The sequence below is a fragment of the Bos javanicus genome, chromosome 3 (genome assembly GCF_032452875.1).
Source record: "Bos javanicus breed banteng chromosome 3, ARS-OSU_banteng_1.0, whole genome shotgun sequence".
NCBI lineage: Eukaryota > Metazoa > Chordata > Mammalia > Artiodactyla > Bovidae > Bos > Bos javanicus.
Window position 1 is genome coordinate 83,275,092 of NC_083870.1, and position 19,967 is coordinate 83,295,058.

Consider the following 19,967-nt stretch of genomic DNA (forward strand, 5'->3'; position numbering starts at 1 on the left):
TTTCTTATTTTTTTTTTAATTTTTACTTCTGCGCGGGCCTTGCCGCCTTGCTTGCCACGACCAGACATGACAGCGACACCCACTAACAGTTGCTCCCGCCAAACGCCCGACAAACTCCGTTTTTTTTTTTTTTTTTAATACCCTCTATTATATTATGGAAGTCCCCTTCTTGTTCTTAGTTTGCTAAGTTTACCTTTTGTGATTATGAATAGTTGTTGAGTTTTATCATGCTTTTTTGCACCATTGAGACTGTCATGTTATTTTGCTTTTTTATCTTGTATTTTTAAATCTTTCAATTGATTTTCTAGTGTTAAACCTACCTTAAATTCCTGAATTAAACTTAATTTTTTTGTGATTGTGTATTAATGGATTTGATTTGCTGTATTTTAAGATTGTGTATCTGTGTTAGTAAGATCATAATGTTCTGTTCAGATTTTGGAATCAGGTAGTTTAGCCGATGAAAATGAGCTAGGGGATTTCCCATTTTATCTGTTCCCTGCAAATACTTGTTTAAAATTGAAATTATTTCTTCCTAGAATAATTGGAGAACTTGTGAGTGAAGCCATCTGTATCTGCAGTAATCTTTTTTGAAAGTGTTAAAATAATCTATGTATTTAATGATTGTAGGACTGTTCAAGTTTTCTATTTCTTTTTACACTGGTTTTTGTAAATTTTATTCTAGTAGAAATTTACTCAAATTTCTTGGCATACAAAATTGTTTCAAATATCTTCCATGATTTTTAAAAAGTCTATAACATTTATAGTAGATGTAAACATTTTCATTTCTGTGACTGGCTTTTCCTATCTTTTGTCTTAAGTCAGTCTCAATAGAAATTTGTATATTCCTTTAGTTTGTATAAAGAACACATTTGGGGTCAATGCTGAGCCTCACTTTTGAATGTTTATTATTTACTTTTACTTTCTTTTGGTTTATACTAATGTTCTTTTTTCTAACTTCTTTAGATAGATGCTTAAATATTTACTTGCTAATTTTCACCCTTCCTTCTTTGATACTTATTTTAATTGTAAATATTTTCCATTAATTATTCTTCTAACTACATACTACGATTTATAGCTAACATTTTCATTATTTAATTCATGTAGTTGTATTTTGTCTTATATTTTTAAAGTCTGGTCTGTTCATTTTTGTCTTTCACTAGAATTTTTAAATTTATTTACATTTATGTAAAATCATGGCATCTGGTCCCATCACTTCATGGGAAATAGATGGGGAAACAGTGGAAACAGTGTCAGACTTTATCTTTTTGGGCTCCAAAATCACTGCAGATGGTGACTGCAGCCATGAAATTAAAAGATGCTTACTCCTTGGAAGAAAAGTTATGACCAACCTAGATAGCATATTGAAAAGCAGAGACATAACTTTGCCAACAGAGGTCTGTTTAGTCAAGGATATGGTTTTTCCAGTGGTCATGTATGGATGTGAGAGTTGGACTGTGAAGAAAGCTGAGCGCTGAAGAATTGATGCTTTTGAAGTGTGGTGTTGGAGAAGACTCTTGAGAGTCCCTTGGACTGCAAGGAAATCCAACCAGTCCATCCTAAAGGAGATCAGTCCTGGGTGTTCTTTGGAAGGACTGATGCTGAAGCTGAAACTCCAGTACTTTGGCCACCTCATGTGAAGAGTTGACTCATTGGAAAAGACTCTGATGCTGGGAGGGATTGGGGGCAGGAGGGGAAGGGGACGACAGAGGATGAGACGGCTGGATGGCATCACCAACTCGATGGACGTGAGTTTGAGTGAACTCCGGGAGATGGTGATGGACAGGGAGGCCTGGCGTCTTTTTAAATTTACTTATTTTTTACTGAAGGGTAATTGCTTTATAGAATTTTGCTGTTTTCTGTCAAACCTCAACATGAATCAGCCATAGGTATACATATAACCCCTCCCTTTTGATTGTCTTCTTTAGATATCATAGTTTTTAATATAGGACCTACTTTTTAATAATAGAACCTTTTAGTTTTTCCCTTCGTGTTTCCTGTTAACTTTTATTTACAGTCTTCTGTAAGCCCTGTAAATAATTTTCTGTTGCTAGGAAAGGTTAAGTTTCAGAACCTTAAGTATAAGATTATGTATGAGTTACACAAATATTGCCTAAATCAAATGGCTCTTTCAAAATATTTGATTTTAAAGTAATTACTTTCACATTGCTTTTAGAAGAAAACAACTGACAACTGAAAAAAAAGAAGTGGTCTTTGATCATTCTGTCTCATTTTACTGCCTTCTATTTTCAGAGTGGCAGGCAACACACTACCTTTTCAGCAGAATCAAGTCGGAGTCTTTTGATCTGTCTGCTTTGGGTTCTCAAGAATGCAGATGAGACAGTTCTACAAAAGTGGTTTACAGATCTCTCAGTCCTGCAGCTAAACCGGCTATTAGATCTGCTTTATCTTTGTGTATCTTGCTTTGAGTACAAAGTAAGTGATCATTGTGCCATTGCAAAGAAGAGCAAGAGGGAACATAATGTGGAAAAGAAGAAAATTTCCTTACTGTGTCTTCTTTTCTGATGTTTAAATTTTAGGGAAAGAAAGTATTTGAAAGAATGAATAGTTTGACCTTTAAGAAATCAAAAGACATGAGAGCAAAGCTTGAGGAAGCTATTCTTGGAAGCATAGGTGCTAGGCAAGAAATGGTGCGCCGAAGCCGAGGACAGCTTGGTACGTACACAATGTCTTCTCCTTCTGGTGAGAATGTTTTCAGTTTCCTTGAACACTATTACAGTGATCATTTTTGCAAGTCTTCAGTGACAATTCTGCACTTTTAAAACAGTGTTTTAATGTAGCTGTGAATTAACTTGAATAGCCATGTCTTTGCAAGTTAGAATTCCTATTTAGAGTGAACATATTTCCAGTTTGCTCTGGATAATCTCAGTTTGTTCTTCTAACCTTTGTGTGATTATTAATAGTTTCCCTTATTTTAAAAAATAAGTGTTTTTAAGAGCAGTTTTAGCTTCATAGAAAAATTGAGCTGAAAATACAGATATTTCGTATTTATCCTCTGTCTTCACACATGCATGACACCCCTCATTATTAGGTTTTCATATAGGAGTTGCCATTGCTTATCACAATTGATCAACCTACACGGATGCCTTATTATCATACAGAATCTATAGCTTACATTGTGGTTCTCTCTTGGCTGTACATCCTTTGTAACACGACTTTGTACTCTTAAAAGTTTCCTACTTTTGCAGTGAATTAATATATCCCATAGATAAGGCAAAGATATTGCCTATCTCAAGTGTCAGGAAGAGAAAATAATTTAGTTGCATATGAAGTCTGTTTCTAATCCCTGGTCTGCTACCCATTAGCCATATAATCTTGGCCAACCACTTAATCTTCCCACTTTCCCTTTCCTCATCCACTTGTGGTGGTTTGAGATTTTAAAAAGTAGTGTAACTAATTGATCTTATCATCTTTGTGGTGACTGTGTGTGTGTGTGTGTGTAAACATTTCGTAAATTGTGAAGTAGTATTATTGCTGAAAACACCTTAAGGTCAAGGACATGGCTTAGTCATCTGTGTACATGACATATGCTAACAGCTCAATATATGTTGTTGACTTAAAATGTGATTGTATGTTTACATGAATATTTTATATGTGTTGTTTTTTGATTGGCCATTTAACTTAATGATCTTTTATTTAGGTAAACTTAAGTATATGCTATGCATGTATGGAATTTAATAATGAATAAGACAATTTTTGCCTTTGAAATTAATAGTGTTGTTTTTTCACTTTAGTTGTATAGAGTTTCAGTTCAGTTCAGTTGCTCAGTTGTGTCTGACTCTATGCGACCCCATGGACTGCAGCACGCCTGGCTTATATCGTGTACCTATTGATTTTCTTTTAACTCATTTAATACGGACAACAACTCTATAAAGTATGAAAATTAACTTTCTAGGTCATTTAATTATATCAAACCTAACAAACAATTATCCTCATCTTTAAAATAAAACTCTCAGAGGTAAATAACTTGCCTAAGGTCATAAACTAAGTGACAGAACCAGGATCTTTTGACTTCTATTTTAGTGTTCTTTATATTATACCATAGCTCTTTCTAGGACTTACTGTTGAAAGGAATGGAGCTTTTAACAATATGTTTGTTACATTTTTAAACGTGTAGTCTTTGGACAGCTACCACTGTTTAAATGTAAGAAATGAAGTTCTGTATGTGGAAGCTAAAAAAAGTAAAACCACAAGTAAACCCCACTTTCCCCAAACTCATAGGTACAGGGAAGAGTTAGGTGCAGGGTAGGGGTGGACAAAATGAGTGAAGGGAGTCAAAAGGTACAAACTCACAGTTTTCAAATTCTTTAAGTACTAGAGATGTAGCTTATAGCATGTTAACAAATGTATACTTGAAAGTTGCAAAGCGAGTACATCATAAGAGTTCTTTTCATAAGAGAAAAACATTTGAGGCTACTCATGGTCATGGATGTTAACCAGACTTGTGATGATCATTTTGTAATATATGCATGTATTGCATCATTATTTTATACACTGGAAACCAATATAATATTGTATGTCAATTGTGTCTCACTTTAAAAAAATAATTGAAGTTCTCATCTTCTTAAAATAATTCTGTTTGCAATTCTTATTTATATTTGGACACTTAATAAGCTAGATCACCTAATGATAGATGTTCTTAACTAAGGAGATGAGAGAAAGTTTCCTGAAAAAAAAAATAAAGTTAATGATAATAATGAAGATAGATCACAGATACTTATTTTGTTAACTGTCTTAAGATAGACAAATCTTTTTGCTTTCTTTCACAAAATTCCTTAAAGACAGAGGTTTCAAAATTGAAGAAGTAAAGAGGGACAGAAAGAGAAGGAAAAGGAGGGAAAGCAGAAGGAATATCCGGACTAATCCTTTATTGTGTGTCAAATTATATTTGTTTTTCAGTATTTTTAAAATTTCTGTTTGAACTCTGCATTTTTACTTTCATTTTACTTTCCATCCTCCCAGCCAAAGTCTCTTGTTTTTCAAAGAGGAGGATTAGTCTTCTAGTTGAAAGCTTGAAGTCATGACTTGATTCCGTTGTTTAAATATATGTATTTCTCCACAATTCTCAGTGACTTCTCCGCTGCTGCCCCTTAAAGGAGCCCATACCATTCACTCTGCCTTCTGTTTGTCTTGGGGGAGAGCCCCTCTGTTCTCCTCTCCTGCCTTCTGTGGACCAAAAGAAATAATTACTTTCAGAACCTTCCTTAATTTGTAGCTTTTATTCTTGTGGTCATAAGTGCTGTGGAGAGAAATAAAGTAAATTAAGAGGAAAGGAAGTGGTGGAAAGTTGAGGAAGGCCTTTCAGCAGAGGTGATGAATAACTGGCCAGTGAAAATTTATGTGAAAAACAATCAGGTAAAAAGAGCAATCACTGTTGTGTACATCCTAAATCAAGAGCATATGTATTGAAACTACACATACGCACACACGATAAAGGTAGTATAAACAAAGGTGGAGAAAATAAAATCATATCATGCATAGTCTTATAAACCATGGTTAAGATTTTCAGAAAGTCAGAATTTCAAAGTTTGCTTATTTAAAAAAGTGTTTGGGTTTTTTATATTACATTTAGCAAATATATCCTGTAATTGTTGTGAAAATTTTTAATAAAAAGCACCATTGTCAGATTTTTCCACTTGTACGGAGGATAAAATGGCTGTGTTAATAAAATTATTAACATTATGTAGTATTTCTTTTTTAAAATTTTATTTATTTATTTATGGCTGTTCTGGGCACTTCGATGCTGCATGGGCTTTTGTCTAGTCGTGGTGAGCAGGGGATACTCTCCAGTTGCGGTTTGTGAGCATCTCATTTCACTGGCTTTTCTTGCGTGGAGTGCGGGCTCTGGGGCGAGTAGCCCTCAGTAGTGCAGCACGTGGGCTCAGTAGCTGCGGCTCCTGGGCTCTAGGGCGCAGGCTCAGCAGTTGTGGCGGGCTTAGTTGCTCTGCAGCATGTGGGATCTTCCTTGATCAGGAACCAAACCCATGTCTCCTGCACTGATAAGTGGATTCTTTACCACTGAGCCACCAGGGAAGCCCTGTAGTGTTTCTTATATGGTTGCAAATATACATGAATGCGGTCTAACTGAAATAACATTTTTAAAGAAAGTTTTGAAATTTGTTTGACAGAGAGAAGCCCATCTGGAAGTGCCTTTGGAAGTCAAGAAAATCTGAGGTGGAGAAAGGATATGACTCACTGGCGTCAAAACACTGAGAAGCTTGACAAGTAATAAACCTTCTATTTTATCTTTTTGATGGGCTTGTTGAATTTCAAGTGCAAGAGGAAAATGATTACTTTTAGTGTTATTTTATATAATTAGGCATTCAAATTTTAGAAGTCAGAACAGTTATATTTAATTTTTCCATTTTGGATTAAAAACAATTTTGGGGAAGAATTTTTCATATGGTATAGTAAAGCTAAAGGTTACGTATTTCAATGTCACCTTATTTTCCCTAACAATCCCCCCTGGAAAATGGGTTGAGCAACTGTTTTTGAAATGTCACTATTTTAGGTGTCACACTGAAACTAAATATTTCAAGGATTATAAAAAATTAGAAAATCTTTGCTCTCTTAGAGCTTAAAATATAGTTAAAGACAAAACACTACAAGTCTTCTGTTTCCAGTATAGAGACAAACTAGGTACACTAACTGGCCACTCTATTGCCAAAAACAACCTAAAATGCACTTTTGTGAGTCCAGGATTCTAAAGGACTGCATCTTCATAAGGGGAACTGGAAATAAACCCTTCTCACTGCTCAGGTAACCACAGGTAAAATTGCTTGGCTTGAAAATTGCTTGGCATTGTGTCAGGGGGCTGCAATCTTTTCCTGATAATTTCTAATTTCAAATTGGCCCTCAGGTAACTTGATAGGCCCCTAAAACTTTGAGAATATAGTGACCAACTCATTTGGGTTTGCCTAGTACTCTTAATTTTAGCAGTGAATGTCCCAGGGACCCCCACCCCAGTCCTGTCCTAAATTGGTCACCCTGAGAACCATCTTCCGTCCAAACTTTAGAGGATTCTCACAGAGAAGCTTTCAGAAATATTAGCTCTCCTACATGCTCAGTAGCTCAGTCATGTCTGACTCTTTACAGCCCTGTGGACTGCATCCTGTGAGGCTCCTCTGTCCATGGGATTTCCTAGGCAAGTAGGAATTCCCTAGGCAAAAATACAAGGTTGCTGTTTCCTTCTCCAGGGGATCTTCCTGACCCAGGGATTGAACTCACATCTCCTGCTTGGCAGGCAGATTCTTTACCAGGGAAATCAGCTGTCCCACAGTAAAATCATAAAACACAGGAAGCAAGGCCCTATGGGAGCCAGCAGAGACAGAAGCAGCAGGATCAGTACCACATAGATAAGTTGAGGATTGTCAGAAACTGTCTTAGTCTCTTCAGGCTGCTATGACAAAATAACACGCACTGGGTCACTTTTAAATAACAGAAATTTATTTCTTACAGTTCTGAAGGCTGGGGAGTTCAAGATCATTACACCAACAGATTCAGTATCTGGTGAAGGCCCTTTTCTGGGTTTATAGGCTTCTTGCTGTTTTCCCTTATGGTTTAAGGACAAGGAAATTCCTAGGGGCTTCTTTTATAGAGCCATTAATCTCATTCATGAGGGCTCTGCCTTGATTTTCCAATCACCTTCCAAAAGCTGCACCTCCTAACACCATTACCTTAGGCATTAGATTTTCATTGTATGAATTTGGCAGGAAAGACACATACTTGGACCAGAGCAGATGCTGTATATAACTGTGTTAAAAATTTTTTAAGTTTGAATGTCTGCTTTTCTGTCTTTTTGTCCAAGTCCATTTCTTTAATTATTTTTCCATATGTATTGTGTTTTTTAAAAATCACAAAGCACTGAAATACTATGTTGTTAGTATATTGCTTTACTTCTGCACTTGTGTTATGTGTTCTCTCTGCTTATCTTACTTTGTTTTAAGGAAGCCGTTTTTCTTTTTGGTATTTTCCTGATTCTTTTGGTTTAAACATCTTGTTTTTCATGTGTCTTCACAAAATCTCACTGGAATTTTAAGTTTGAACATTATATTTCTTTTCCAATTTAATTCTAATGTTGTATTTTCTCCTTAAATTTATAAAATGTAAATTCATAAACTGTTCTCTTTAGTGGTAGTAATAAAGATTCAGACTTTAATTAATAGCTAACTTTGAAAAGTTAGTATTTAATGTGTCCTTGTATTTTTGCTTTGATTTATATATATATTTTTTGGTCTATTTGGATGTAGTTTCCATATATGCATTGTGATTGAAATGTCAACTTTACTCATAAATCGCATATAGTCATTAAATTTTAATTAAATAATACTTTTGTAAATATTAGTATTCAAGTAAACCAGTTTATTACATCAAGTTTTATTTCTAATGAGTAATTCCATCCAGAATCTCACTGAAGAGTTACTCATTTTCCGTATTAAAACTTTTGTATCAGAAATTTGGGAAAATTAGACAAAACTTTATTTTTAAGAAAGTTCTGTTATCCTAAATAAATATGTTGAAAATCCTTGCAATGGTAACATGAGTACTAAACATTTCGGGTACTGCCTTACATGGAAGCAGCCCTAAATACAAGCCTATATAGCACCACCTAGTGTCTGTGCCGTGTAGAACACAACAATGTTTTCCTGTGTTTGCTGTAACTCGCTCTGAAAGCTAAGTGTTTATGCCTTTAGTGGCACTGTAGTACTGTAACGGGGTGAGAAAGTCTGTATTGGCATGTTTGACAAATGTAGATTAAAACAAAACATTTTTAAACATGCAGAATATTTTTCCTTAGTCACTTAATAACTTTGCACTCGGGCAACTATTGGAAAAACTCTCCCCCTGAAAAAGAAAAATGATTCCAAGGTTTTTTTAAATTTCTGTGCATCTTTAAGTATTTTGTGAATTTCAGATCTATTGGATTTTCTAAAAGATAAAGTATAATTTTTTCTAATCTTTTGTTTTAGGTCAAGAGCAGAGATTGAACACGAAGCACTGATTGATGGCAATCTGGCTACTGAAGCAAATCTAATCATTTTGGATACATTAGAGATTGTTGTTCAGGTAAAAACACTAATTAGAGGAATTTAAACTAGTATAGATTTGGTAAGTTAGGGTTGGGGAAAAGTATTTATTGAACCATATAATTATATTTGCATATCAGTAGATCCTAAAAGTTATGTTCTTGCTCCTCTTTTTTTCTCATTTAAATTCTAGATTCCCCTTTTCTTATCAAAATCCCTTGCAGCTTCTTTTCCTTAAGGAGCTTGTAGATCTTACATTATCTTTTTCCTATTACAATTTTTATGTGTTAATTTTTACATATTCTATCTCTAACCAGATCACAGTTAACATCTCTGCTTTACAATTGCAGACAGTCTCTGTGACAGAATCCAAAGAGAGCATCCTTGGTGGGGTGCTAAAAGTGCTTCTGCACAGCATGGCCTGTAACCAAAGTGCAGTGTATCTGCAGCACTGTTTTGCCACCCAGAGAGCCCTGGTTTCCAAGGTGGGTTATTTTTGTGCCTGCTGTCTTGTCAGACCTTTCTTTACTAACATTGTCTACGATCACTTGATGCATTCATTGATTCTATCTTAAATATATTTATAGATAAAATTTTAGTAATAACCTAAGACTTGATTCTTCTTCGCCTTTCCTCTACTGTTTATTTCTTTCTTATTTGGACTACCTTTAACCTGTTTTCTGGATTGAAAAAAAAAACAAAGAGTGGTTCTGATGTGGAGAAGGGCCTGAAATTAATAGCCTGTTTTAAATATTGGGCTTTTTGTGTGTTCATCTTATCTATTTCTTATTGATGTGAATTATCAAGAATTAGTGTGTCAGTTGTTCAGTCCATTGAAATTAGCTTATCCTAGGTAAATGGAAAGAAAAGTACTTGTTTTGTTTGTTTAACTACTTCAAATATTTATTTCCTGTGTTTGTTTTCCTCTGAAAATCTACATTCTTAATCTTGAAGGTATCTATTTCATCTTAGTCATCTTATAAGATGAAACTTAGCCAGTGAAGATAACATATACCATTTTGTAATAGTAAGAACATTTCACGCTGTGCAGCAAAAAACTAACAATATTGTAAAGCAACTATATTTCAATAAAAATTAATAAAAAATTTTATCATTGACTTATTGTGTGTTACTATAGTACGTGTTTTATTCACATTATCTAATCTAAGGTAGTCTTACAGTCCCACATAGGTAGTATTATTAGGCCCATTTTATGGAAGAGAAAACCTGTCCAAGGTCACAGTACTAACATAGTCCATATTCGAACCCAGTCTGTCTAGTTCTCTGGTCCATTTTATTAACCAGCAGCAAATATTCTCTCTTAAACATGCTTTCAGTTCCCGGGCTAAACTAACAAATCTCTTCATCAGGTTATATTAACATATATGTGAAGCTCCTGCTACCTAAATTCAGTGGTGGTATTGTTTCTTTACAGTTCCCTGAGCTCTTGTTTGAAGAAGAAACAGAGCAGTGTGCTGACCTCTGCCTCCGGCTTCTGCGGCACTGTAGCAGCAGCATCAGTACCATACGGTCACATGCTAGTGCCTCCCTTTACCTGCTTATGAGACAGAACTTTGAGATTGGGAATGTAAGTGTTTCATTGTAGGATTGTATCTTTGGATTCATAATGAACTATAACTTCTGTAGGTATCTATTAAGTGGGTTTAGGGAGATGATAGCATTTTGAGTCTAATCTTAAGACTATTTCTTTTTCTCATTCTGGGGATAACATAAAAATCCAAATTTCCAGTTTTATTTTGTATACTAAGAATAACGTATAATAGTACAGATTTAAACTACAAGTGTATGTTGAGCGACTATAAATTGTAATTATTATCATTAAGTGAAGTGAAAGTAATAAGAAAAATTAAGTTTAAACATCTTTGCTCAGTATTTCATGATTATATGCCAGTCTTATAAGAATTCCATGTCTTCATTTATGGTTTTTTATTTGATTATAGATTTATGTGTTGTATTTTTCCTAGGTTTTTGAGTTTAATGTTTAGTTCCTTTATTCTTACTCATGTAATTATTTAAGGTCTAGAATATTGCATTGTGCTCTTTTGATGTCTCATTGGTTCTAATACCTAGTATTTTTAGTATTCTTGGTTTCTATTCAATACATATTTTGTAATTTTACTTTGTATTTTCATTTTAACCTGAAGTTTTAAAGTTTTGATGATGATGATGTTTAGTTGCGCAGTAATGTCCTACTCTTTGCGACCCCATGGACCAGGCTTCCCTGTCCTTCACCATCTCCCGGAGCTTGCTCAAACTGATGTTCATTGAGTCGATGATGCCATCAAACCACCTCTTCCTCTGTCATCCCGTTCTCCTCCTGCCTTCAATTTCTCCCACCATCAGGGTCTTCTCTAATGAGTCAGCTCTTCGCATCAGGTGGCCAGAGTATTGGAGCTTCAGCTTCAGCATCAGTCCTTCCAATGAATATTCAGGATTGATTTCCTTTGAGATTTACTGGTTTGATTTCCTTACAGAGTTTAAAAGTTTTGATGATAATTTTTGGTTTTTGTTTGTTTTCTGGCTATCCTGTGGCTTGCAGGATCTTAGTTCCCAACCAAGCTTGAACCCAGGCCCTCAGTAGTGAAAGCGTGGAGTCCTAACCATTGGACTGCCAGGGAATTCCCAGTAATTTTTAGTTTTACTGCAGAGTGATCATAGTACAATTAATATGTCTCCATTTTGGTACTGTGGATGTGTGTGTTTGTGTATTCAAACATAAAATGTTTTTATAAATGTGTTACACAAGCATTTAAAAAGAAGGGGTACTTTATTTTCGTCTCTTTGGTTGACTAAAGGAGATGATTTAAAGCCTACATATTGTCTATTTCTCCTTTTGGTCTTATTTGGTAAAGTGATATTCGTAACTGTTTGGTATATTGATAACTACTATTCGTAACAATTGTATCTTACTATGAATTATTCCCTTTAGAATTGAAAAAGACTCTGAGATGGCTTAATTTAAAATTTTTATATTTTTGACCTGACTTCTGCCTTGTGTAGTATTGACCTCTACTTTCCTTCTAATTTGAATGTGGCTCAGGTTATCTTTGCCTGTCCTTTCTTTTTCACTTTTTTGAATCACTTTATTTTAAATGTGTGTCTCATCTACAACATAGAGTTGGGTTTTGCTTTGTAATTCAGTTTCTAAGTTGAATTAAACCTTTCATACTTGTTATTATATCAGCTATATCCTGCATTTGTGTTGTATTATTCTGTTATGCTTCCCCACTCCTCTCCTTAAAAAATTTGTTGGTTATTTTCATCTTGTACATAGTAAGTTCGCCTTAAAGTTTATACTGCTTTAGTGGTTACCTTTATAATTATGTAGTACCTTCAGTCCTCTATTTCTTTAATCATACATTCTTAGTGGAGGCAGTATTGTCACCAGCCTAGTGGGTATTGGTTCTTATCTACCACAGTGGCTTCCCTTGAGTCCTTATATTTCTGTTTTTTTTTTCCTTCCTAAAGTTAATGGCTTCATAAATTTTTTATAATTCAAAGTAAAATATTTTAATTAGAATTTTCATCTGTTTCATGACCACATTTTCCTATTAAGTATTCTTTATCTGGTATTTCACTGATCTTCTTTACCTTTTTGTTACTCAGCATAGAATGAAGTGGTTGATATTGGCCTAGGTATTTGTAGGACAGTCTATTTCTGTCCAGCCCTATGAGATTTTTTGGTTGTTTTTTCCTCAAGACAGATAGTTTTATCACTTCAAAGTGAGTTTCTTATTTAAATTTAAAAGAAGTGTTTTTCCCATTATTTCTTATATCTGCACCCTAGGATTCCTCACTATTTGCTATCCCCTCCTTACCTTCCATTGAAGCTGCTTCCTATTTAGCTTGTCTTGGCAGCCATTATGCATTTTTATACTGTGTAGATTATATCAGTCTCCTCATTTTGCTGAAATAGAGTTTATGAACTTTTTTTTCTATTCGTCTTTTATTTTTATATGAAATGCAGAAGAATAGGAACTTGCTATCTCACACTGTCCTATTTTTACTGGAAGCCAAGTCTTCTCTCCTAATTCAGAACAAAGAATCTAGTTACTTTATAGATCTTATTTAGTTTTGGAAATGAGTCCCTAAAATTTGACTACACTTGGAGTTTTCCTCCGTTATTTTAGGAAAGCTTTATATTAATACAGGAGGATTAAAAATGGATAATTTATCATGTTAATGTCATGTGCTGCTGCTGCTAAGTCACTTCAGTCGTGTCCGATTCTGTGTGACCCCGTAGACGGCAGCCCACCAGGCTCCCCCGTCCCTGGGATTCTCCAGGCAAGAACACTGGAGTGGGTTGCCATTTCCTTCTCCAATGCGTGAAAGTGAAAAGTGAAAGTGAAAGTTGCTCAGTCATATCCATTCCTAGCGACCCCATGGACTGTAGTCCACCAGGCTCCTCCATCCGTGGGATTTTCCAGGCAAGAGTACTGGAGTGGGGTGCCATTGCCTTCTCCGGTCAATGTCATGTAGTACCTCTAAAAAGAAATAGGTGATTTATACCTGACATGATTTTATACAGATTGTATATTCAAGAGATGTATTGAATTGTGTTCTAGGTACTGTGGTAGGCATCAGGCAAACATAGATAAAAGGAAACTTATTTTAAAATAGCTTGGCATCTACTAGGGTAGGAGATGAACAGGTAATGTTCAGCTAGTAATAGTAAGAACCTACTTTAGATGGTTTTGTGAGGATTATATAAATTAATGTTAGGTAACACACTTATTATATCAGTAACTGGCTCTGAGCAAATGTTCAGTATGTATTTGCTGTTCATACACTGAGAGGTAAGCACAGGGGACTATATAAGCACAGAGAAAAAGAGCTCTCAAGGAGGGTTTCCGAAAGAGGAGATGCTTGAACTAAGGATGAAGAATTGCCCATGCAGATAGAGAAGTAGTGGGTAGACTTTTTAGGTAACAAAAACGGCACGTATGTAATTTGAAAGGCATTGAGACGAGAGAAGGAAACAGGCAAACAGAGAAGGAAACTTTTTTAGCGCTTCTTAATTATTATGGCTCAAAGAGAGAGTAATAAAAGATAAAATTGTAATTGAAATGTTTAGACTAAGCTGTCATAGGACAGATACCTGTTTATCACTGTACTCAGTTCCAACCATGTAGTTTGGCAGGTTTATTTGGTCAAATACATGAATTTTATCTGCTGTGATAAAATAAAAGCTGTGAGCAGCCATTAAAGTATTTTAAGAAGAAGGCTGAAATGTACATTCAGATTTACATTTTACAAAAATTTCCCTGATGCTACTTAGGGGGTAAGGAAAAAGAAAGATTGCTTAGGAAGTTATTGGAGTAATCCAGGTAAGAAATGATAAGGGCATAAAGTAAAGCAATGGCATTGAGAATGGAGAAAGAACAGATTGACACAGATTAGATGATGTAGATTGAGTTTATAGTATGAGTAATGAATGGGCAGAATGGCTATGGAATGACTCCTGGTTTGGGGCCTGTGTGACTGACTGCAATAGTAGCACCATTTATTTAATCAATAGGACAGACTTCATTTTCTTGGGCTCCAAATCACTGTGGGTGGTGAGTGCAGCCTCAAAATTAAAAGATACTTGCTCCTTGGAAGAAAAGTAATGTCAAACCTAGACAGCCTATTAAAAAGCAGAGCCATTTCTTTGCCTGGAAAGGTCCATATAGTCAAAGCTATGGTTTTTCCAGTAGTCATGTACAGATGTGAGAGGTGGACAATAAAGAAGGCTGAATGCTGAGGAATTGATGTCTTCGAGCTGTGGTGCTGGAGAAATTGAACCTGAAGCTCCAATAGTTTGGCCACCTGATGGGAAGAGCCAACTCATTGAAAGAGACCCTGATTCTGGGAAAGATTTTAGGCAGGGGGAGAAAGGGATGACAGAGGATGAGATGGTTGGAGGGCATCACTCCCTAACTCAATTGACATGAGTTTGAGCAAGCTCCAGGAGATAATGAAGGACAGGAAAGCCTGTCATGCTGCAGTTCTTGGGGTTGCAAAGAGGTGGACACCACTTAGGGACTGAACAACAACAAAGGTTGTCACTGATAACCTCTTAAAAGTGGTTTCATACTGGGGAATAGTGAAATGGAAATGAATTTACACTAAAAAAGGAAGAATGTAAACTCTTACAGTCATCATTCCAAAGAATATACCTTTACGTTACTTTGTACAGGATATGACTTAAGTTATACTTTTATCATAACAGTGGACATAATTAAATCAGGTAGAGTGTAGTGACCACATCTGACACTTAAGAATTTTGTGATGTTGGTCAAGTTCTTTAACGTCATCTGTAAAAATGGTGTTATTGTTAATAACATATACCTCATAGAAGGTCGGAGAAGGCGATGGCACCCCACTCCAGTACTCTTGCCTGGAAAATCCAATGGACGGAGGAGCCTGGTGGGCTGCAGTCCATGGGGTCGCTGAGAGTTGGACACGACTGAGCGACTTCACTTTCACTTTTCACTTTCATGCATTGGAGAAGGAAATGGCAACCCACTCCAGTGTTCTTGCCTAGAGAATCCCAGGGACGGGGGAGCCTGGTGGGCTGCCATCTACGGGGTTGCACAGAGTCGGACACAACTGAAGCGACTTAGCAGTAGCAGCAGCAGCAACATAGAAGGTCAATGTAAAGTCTAGGCACAACTTCTAATTCAAGTCTAACCCACAATTTTTTTTTCAACCTTGTTTTGTAGGCTGTTATCACAGGAAGATTCTAAGCTTAATGTCCATTTAAAAACAGGATTTCAGTATTACACATTTCATTCAGTTCAGTTCAGTTCAGTTGCTCAGTCATGTCCAACTCTTTGTGACCCCATGAATCACAGCATGCCAGGCCTCCCTGTCCATCACCAGCTCCCGGAGTTCACTCAGACTCACATCCATCGATCGAGTCAGTGATGCTATCCCGCCATCTCATCCTCTGTCATTCCCTTCTCCTCCTGCCCCCAATCCCTTCCAGCATCAGAGTCTTTTCCAGTGAGTCAACTCTTGGCATGAGGTGGCCAAAGTACTGGAGTTTCAGCTTTAGCATCATTCCTTCCAAAGAAATCCCAGGGCTGATCTCCTTCAGAATGGACTGGTTGGATGTCCCCGCAGTCCAGGGGACTCTCAAGAGTCTTCTCCAACACCACAGTTCAAAAGCATCAGTTCTTCAGCGCTCAGCCTTCTTCACAGTCCAACTCTCACATCCATACATGACCACAGAAAAAACCATAGCCTTGACTAGATGGACCTTTGTTGGCAAAGTAATGTCTCTGCTTTTCAATATGCTATCTAGGTTGGTCATAACTTTCCTTCCAAGGAGTAAGTGTCTTTTAATTTCATGGCTGCAGTCACCATCTGCAGTGATTTTGGAGCCCCCAAAAATAAAGTCTGACACTGTTTCCACTGTTTCCCCATCTATTTCCCATGAAGTGATGGGACCAGATGCCATGATCTTCGTTTTGTGAATGTTGAGCTTTAAGCCAACTTTCTCACTCTCCACTTTCACTTTCATCAAGAGGCTCTTTAGTTCTTCTTCACTTTCTGCCATAAGGGTGGTGTCATCTGCATATCTGAGGTTATTGAATTTCTCCTGGCAATCTTGATTCCAGCTTGGGTTTCTTCTAGTCCAGCATTTCTCATGATGTACTCTGCATATAAGTTAAATAAGCAGGGTGACAATATACAGCCTTGACGTATTCCTTTTCCTATTTGGAACCAGTCTGTTGTTTCATGTCCAGTTCTAACTGTTGCTTCCTGACCTGCATACAAATTTCTCAAGAGGCAGGTCATTTCATTACTTTTTCAAAAATATTTTTCCTAGAATGATGTTTTATACTAACTTTTTCTTTATAGGAAGTTAAAAAAAATAGACACTTCCCCTTTAAGCTTTCCTTTATTAAATATTTGCTTGACAATTTCTCTGTTACAGAATTTCGCCAGGGTTAAAATGCAGGTAACCATGTCACTGTCTTCCTTGGTGGGCACATCTCAGAATTTTAATGAAGAATTCTTAAGACGTTCTTTAAAGACTATACTGACATATGCTGAAGAAGATTTGGAATTGAGGGAAACAACATTTCCTGATCAGGTCAGAAATGCTACTTTTTACAGCATGAACTGAAATAGGAATTGTAAATAGGCATTTCCCAAATTGTTAAATCAAACTTTAGTTTTTCCTGGCAGAACCTATATTTTTCTTTAGATCCATATGTGTCATAGATAGGACTGAATCTCTGTGTTTTAATAAGCCACCCTTCCTTCTCATAATGGTTAATATTTTTGGTGTTTAATTCTGTGAATTTGTACCAGAAAGAACACTAGACTTAGTCAGTATGGATAAACAAAAAACTTTATGATGAAAGTGTTCCCACTGATTTGTGAAACAGTAGTTTGCCTCAAAAACTAAGTTTATAGAAACTACCTTTTGAGAAAATCTGAAAATCAGAAAGAATTTTGTTTTGTATTCTTTATATTCGTATATGTTTTTTATTTCTACTAGTAGTTCTACTTGTTTCTGGGTGAGAGAAGTGAAAAAATAGTTTGCTGATGAATTTGTGTAAAATTTACTCCTTGCCCATCTTACTTCAGCATACCCACACTCTAAAAAACTTCATCAAAATTGTTTGTTTTGAAAGCTTTAGATTTCAAATCTGAAATATCTTTCAAACTAATTTAATGGTTGTGAATAAATGACAGCTGAAGAATGTTTTTCATGTAATTCTCTGCTACAGGTTCAAGATTTGGTTTTTAATCTCCATATGATCCTTTCTGATACTGTTAAAATGAAGGAACACCAGGAGGATCCTGAAATGTTAATTGATCTAATGTACAGGTAGCATTTGTTTAATTCACTTATACCTTGTATTGTTTTTAGCTGCTTAGCTGTGTCCACCTCTTTTTTGACCCCATGGACTGTAGCCCAGCAGGCTCCTCTGTCCATGGGATTTTCCAGGCAAGAATACTGGAGTGGGCTGCCATTTCCCTTTCCAAGTTAAATTCCTGACCCAGGGATCAAACCCACATCTCCTGCAATAGCAGATGGACTTTTTACCACTGAGCCACCTGGGAAGCCCTATGTCTTGTATAATGGGGCTTAAGTTAATATGATACACAGAAAACATGAGTTTACAAGAATACAAAAATTATTTGTCATTTTCTAACGGTAATTAAAACCCCTCCAGTATATTCTTGCCTGGGGAATCCCATGGACAGAGTAGCCTGGCAGGCTATGGTCCATGGGATGCAAAGAGTCAGACATGACTGAAGCGACTTAGCAAGGCATGGTAATGGTAATTAAAAATCAAAATGTGCTTTATCAGATCCCCTATGACACTTCTTTTAAGAATTATGAATAATTGTTCAGTGTATTTATTGATTATCAAAAACAAGATTTTTAAAATAATGACATAGTTAAGACCTTGGCATCCTGGGCCCTAGAGTTCCTACGAAGGCTGAAGACCCACGTTTTAAATGTAAAAATTAGTTCTTTAAGAAGAAAACATAGTGTTTTAATACTTTATTACAACATTAATTTTACTAATGTTAGACATGGTTTTTGCCTATCAGATCAGATCAGATCAGATCAGTCACTCAGTCATGTCTGACTCTTTGCGACCCCATGAATCGCAGCACGCCAGGCCTCCCTGTCCATCACCAACTCCCGGAGTTCACTCAGACTCACGTCCATCAAGTCAGTGATGCCATCCAGCCATCTCATCCTCTGTCGTCCCCTTCTCCTCCTGCCCCCAATCCCTCCCAGCATCAGAGTCTTTTCCAATGAGTCAACTCTTGGCATGAGGTGGCCAAAGTACTGGAGTTTCAGCTTTAGCATCATTCCTTCCAAAGAAATCCCAGGGCTGATCTCCTTCAGAATGGACTGGTTGGATCTCCTTGCAGTCCAAGGGACTCTCAAGAGTCTTCTCCAACACCACAGTTCAAAAGCATCAATTCTTTGACGCTCAGCCTTCTTCACAGTCCAACTCTCACATCCATACATGACCACAGGAAAAACCATAGCCTTGACTAGACGAACCTTTGTTGACAAAGTAATGTCTCTGCTTTTGAATATGCTATCTAGGTTTCTTTCATAACTTTCCTTTTATTGGGTATTTTTAGAATTTTGTAATTCCTATTGTGTCTTCAAAGATATAAGTAAAGCTTGACTTTTTCTTTGCCATTTGACCTTCATTTTTTACAGTTTTGGAGTTTCTTAAAGACAAGAATGAAATATTTCCTTTAAAATTAAGATGATACAAGGAAAGAATCTTTTATAAATTTTTTCCTTGAATATAAAACTTATTTAGAGCCCCATAATAAACATGTAAATTCCTAAATGTTCCATTACTGATTGTTTCCTTAAAGGGCAGATTTTCATATAAAATATCTTTTTTTTTTAAGCTTCCCCTACCCCTGCAAAAAAAACCTGATACTCACCATTCCATGGGCCCACAATTATTTCTCTAAGCACACTCAAAAGCCATGTTCATACCACCCAAAAACTTGTCTTGATAGGTTGTGTTCAGTAATAGAAGCCTACACACTAAACAAGCAATTAGAACTCCCTTCCAGATTAGGAAGCAAATGCTAATTGAGAATTTCTGTTGTAACTAGAATTGCCAAGGGCTACCAGACCTCTCCAGATCTGCGGCTGACCTGGTTGCAGAACATGGCTGGCAAACACTCGGAGCGCAGCAATCATGCTGAAGCTGCCCAGTGCCTCGTTCACTCAGCAGCGCTTGTCGCTGAATATCTGAGCATGTTGGAGGACCGGAAGTATCTTCCCGTGGGATGTGTAACATTTCAGGTAGGAATCTGCCTTAATCAAGGTATGTCCTTTTTTGGATTTAACTTTTCTCACTGCTGTTTATATTCATTTAGCTTATAATGAAAGCACAGACTGAAAGTGAT

The 19,967-nt window shown here is 36.4% G+C and overlaps 1 protein-coding gene across 8 annotated transcripts in view; it reads left to right on the forward strand.

Moving 5' to 3' along the window:
- The window catches only part of DOCK7 (dedicator of cytokinesis 7), a 203,101-nt gene that overhangs the window by 139,877 nt on the left and 43,257 nt on the right, over positions 1 to 19,967 (forward strand). For all 8 annotated transcript variants that reach the window (XM_061411749.1, XM_061411751.1, XM_061411750.1 and 5 more), the window contains 9 exons: positions 2,251 to 2,433; positions 2,538 to 2,673; positions 6,147 to 6,243; positions 8,988 to 9,084; positions 9,395 to 9,529; positions 10,480 to 10,632; positions 16,990 to 17,148; positions 17,792 to 17,892; positions 19,671 to 19,863. In XM_061411749.1, the coding sequence (XP_061267733.1) occupies positions 2,251 to 2,433; positions 2,538 to 2,673; positions 6,147 to 6,243; positions 8,988 to 9,084; positions 9,395 to 9,529; positions 10,480 to 10,632; positions 16,990 to 17,148; positions 17,792 to 17,892; positions 19,671 to 19,863 (1,254 nt within the window). The remainder of the gene's footprint in view (positions 1 to 2,250; positions 2,434 to 2,537; positions 2,674 to 6,146; positions 6,244 to 8,987; positions 9,085 to 9,394; positions 9,530 to 10,479; positions 10,633 to 16,989; positions 17,149 to 17,791; positions 17,893 to 19,670; positions 19,864 to 19,967) is intronic.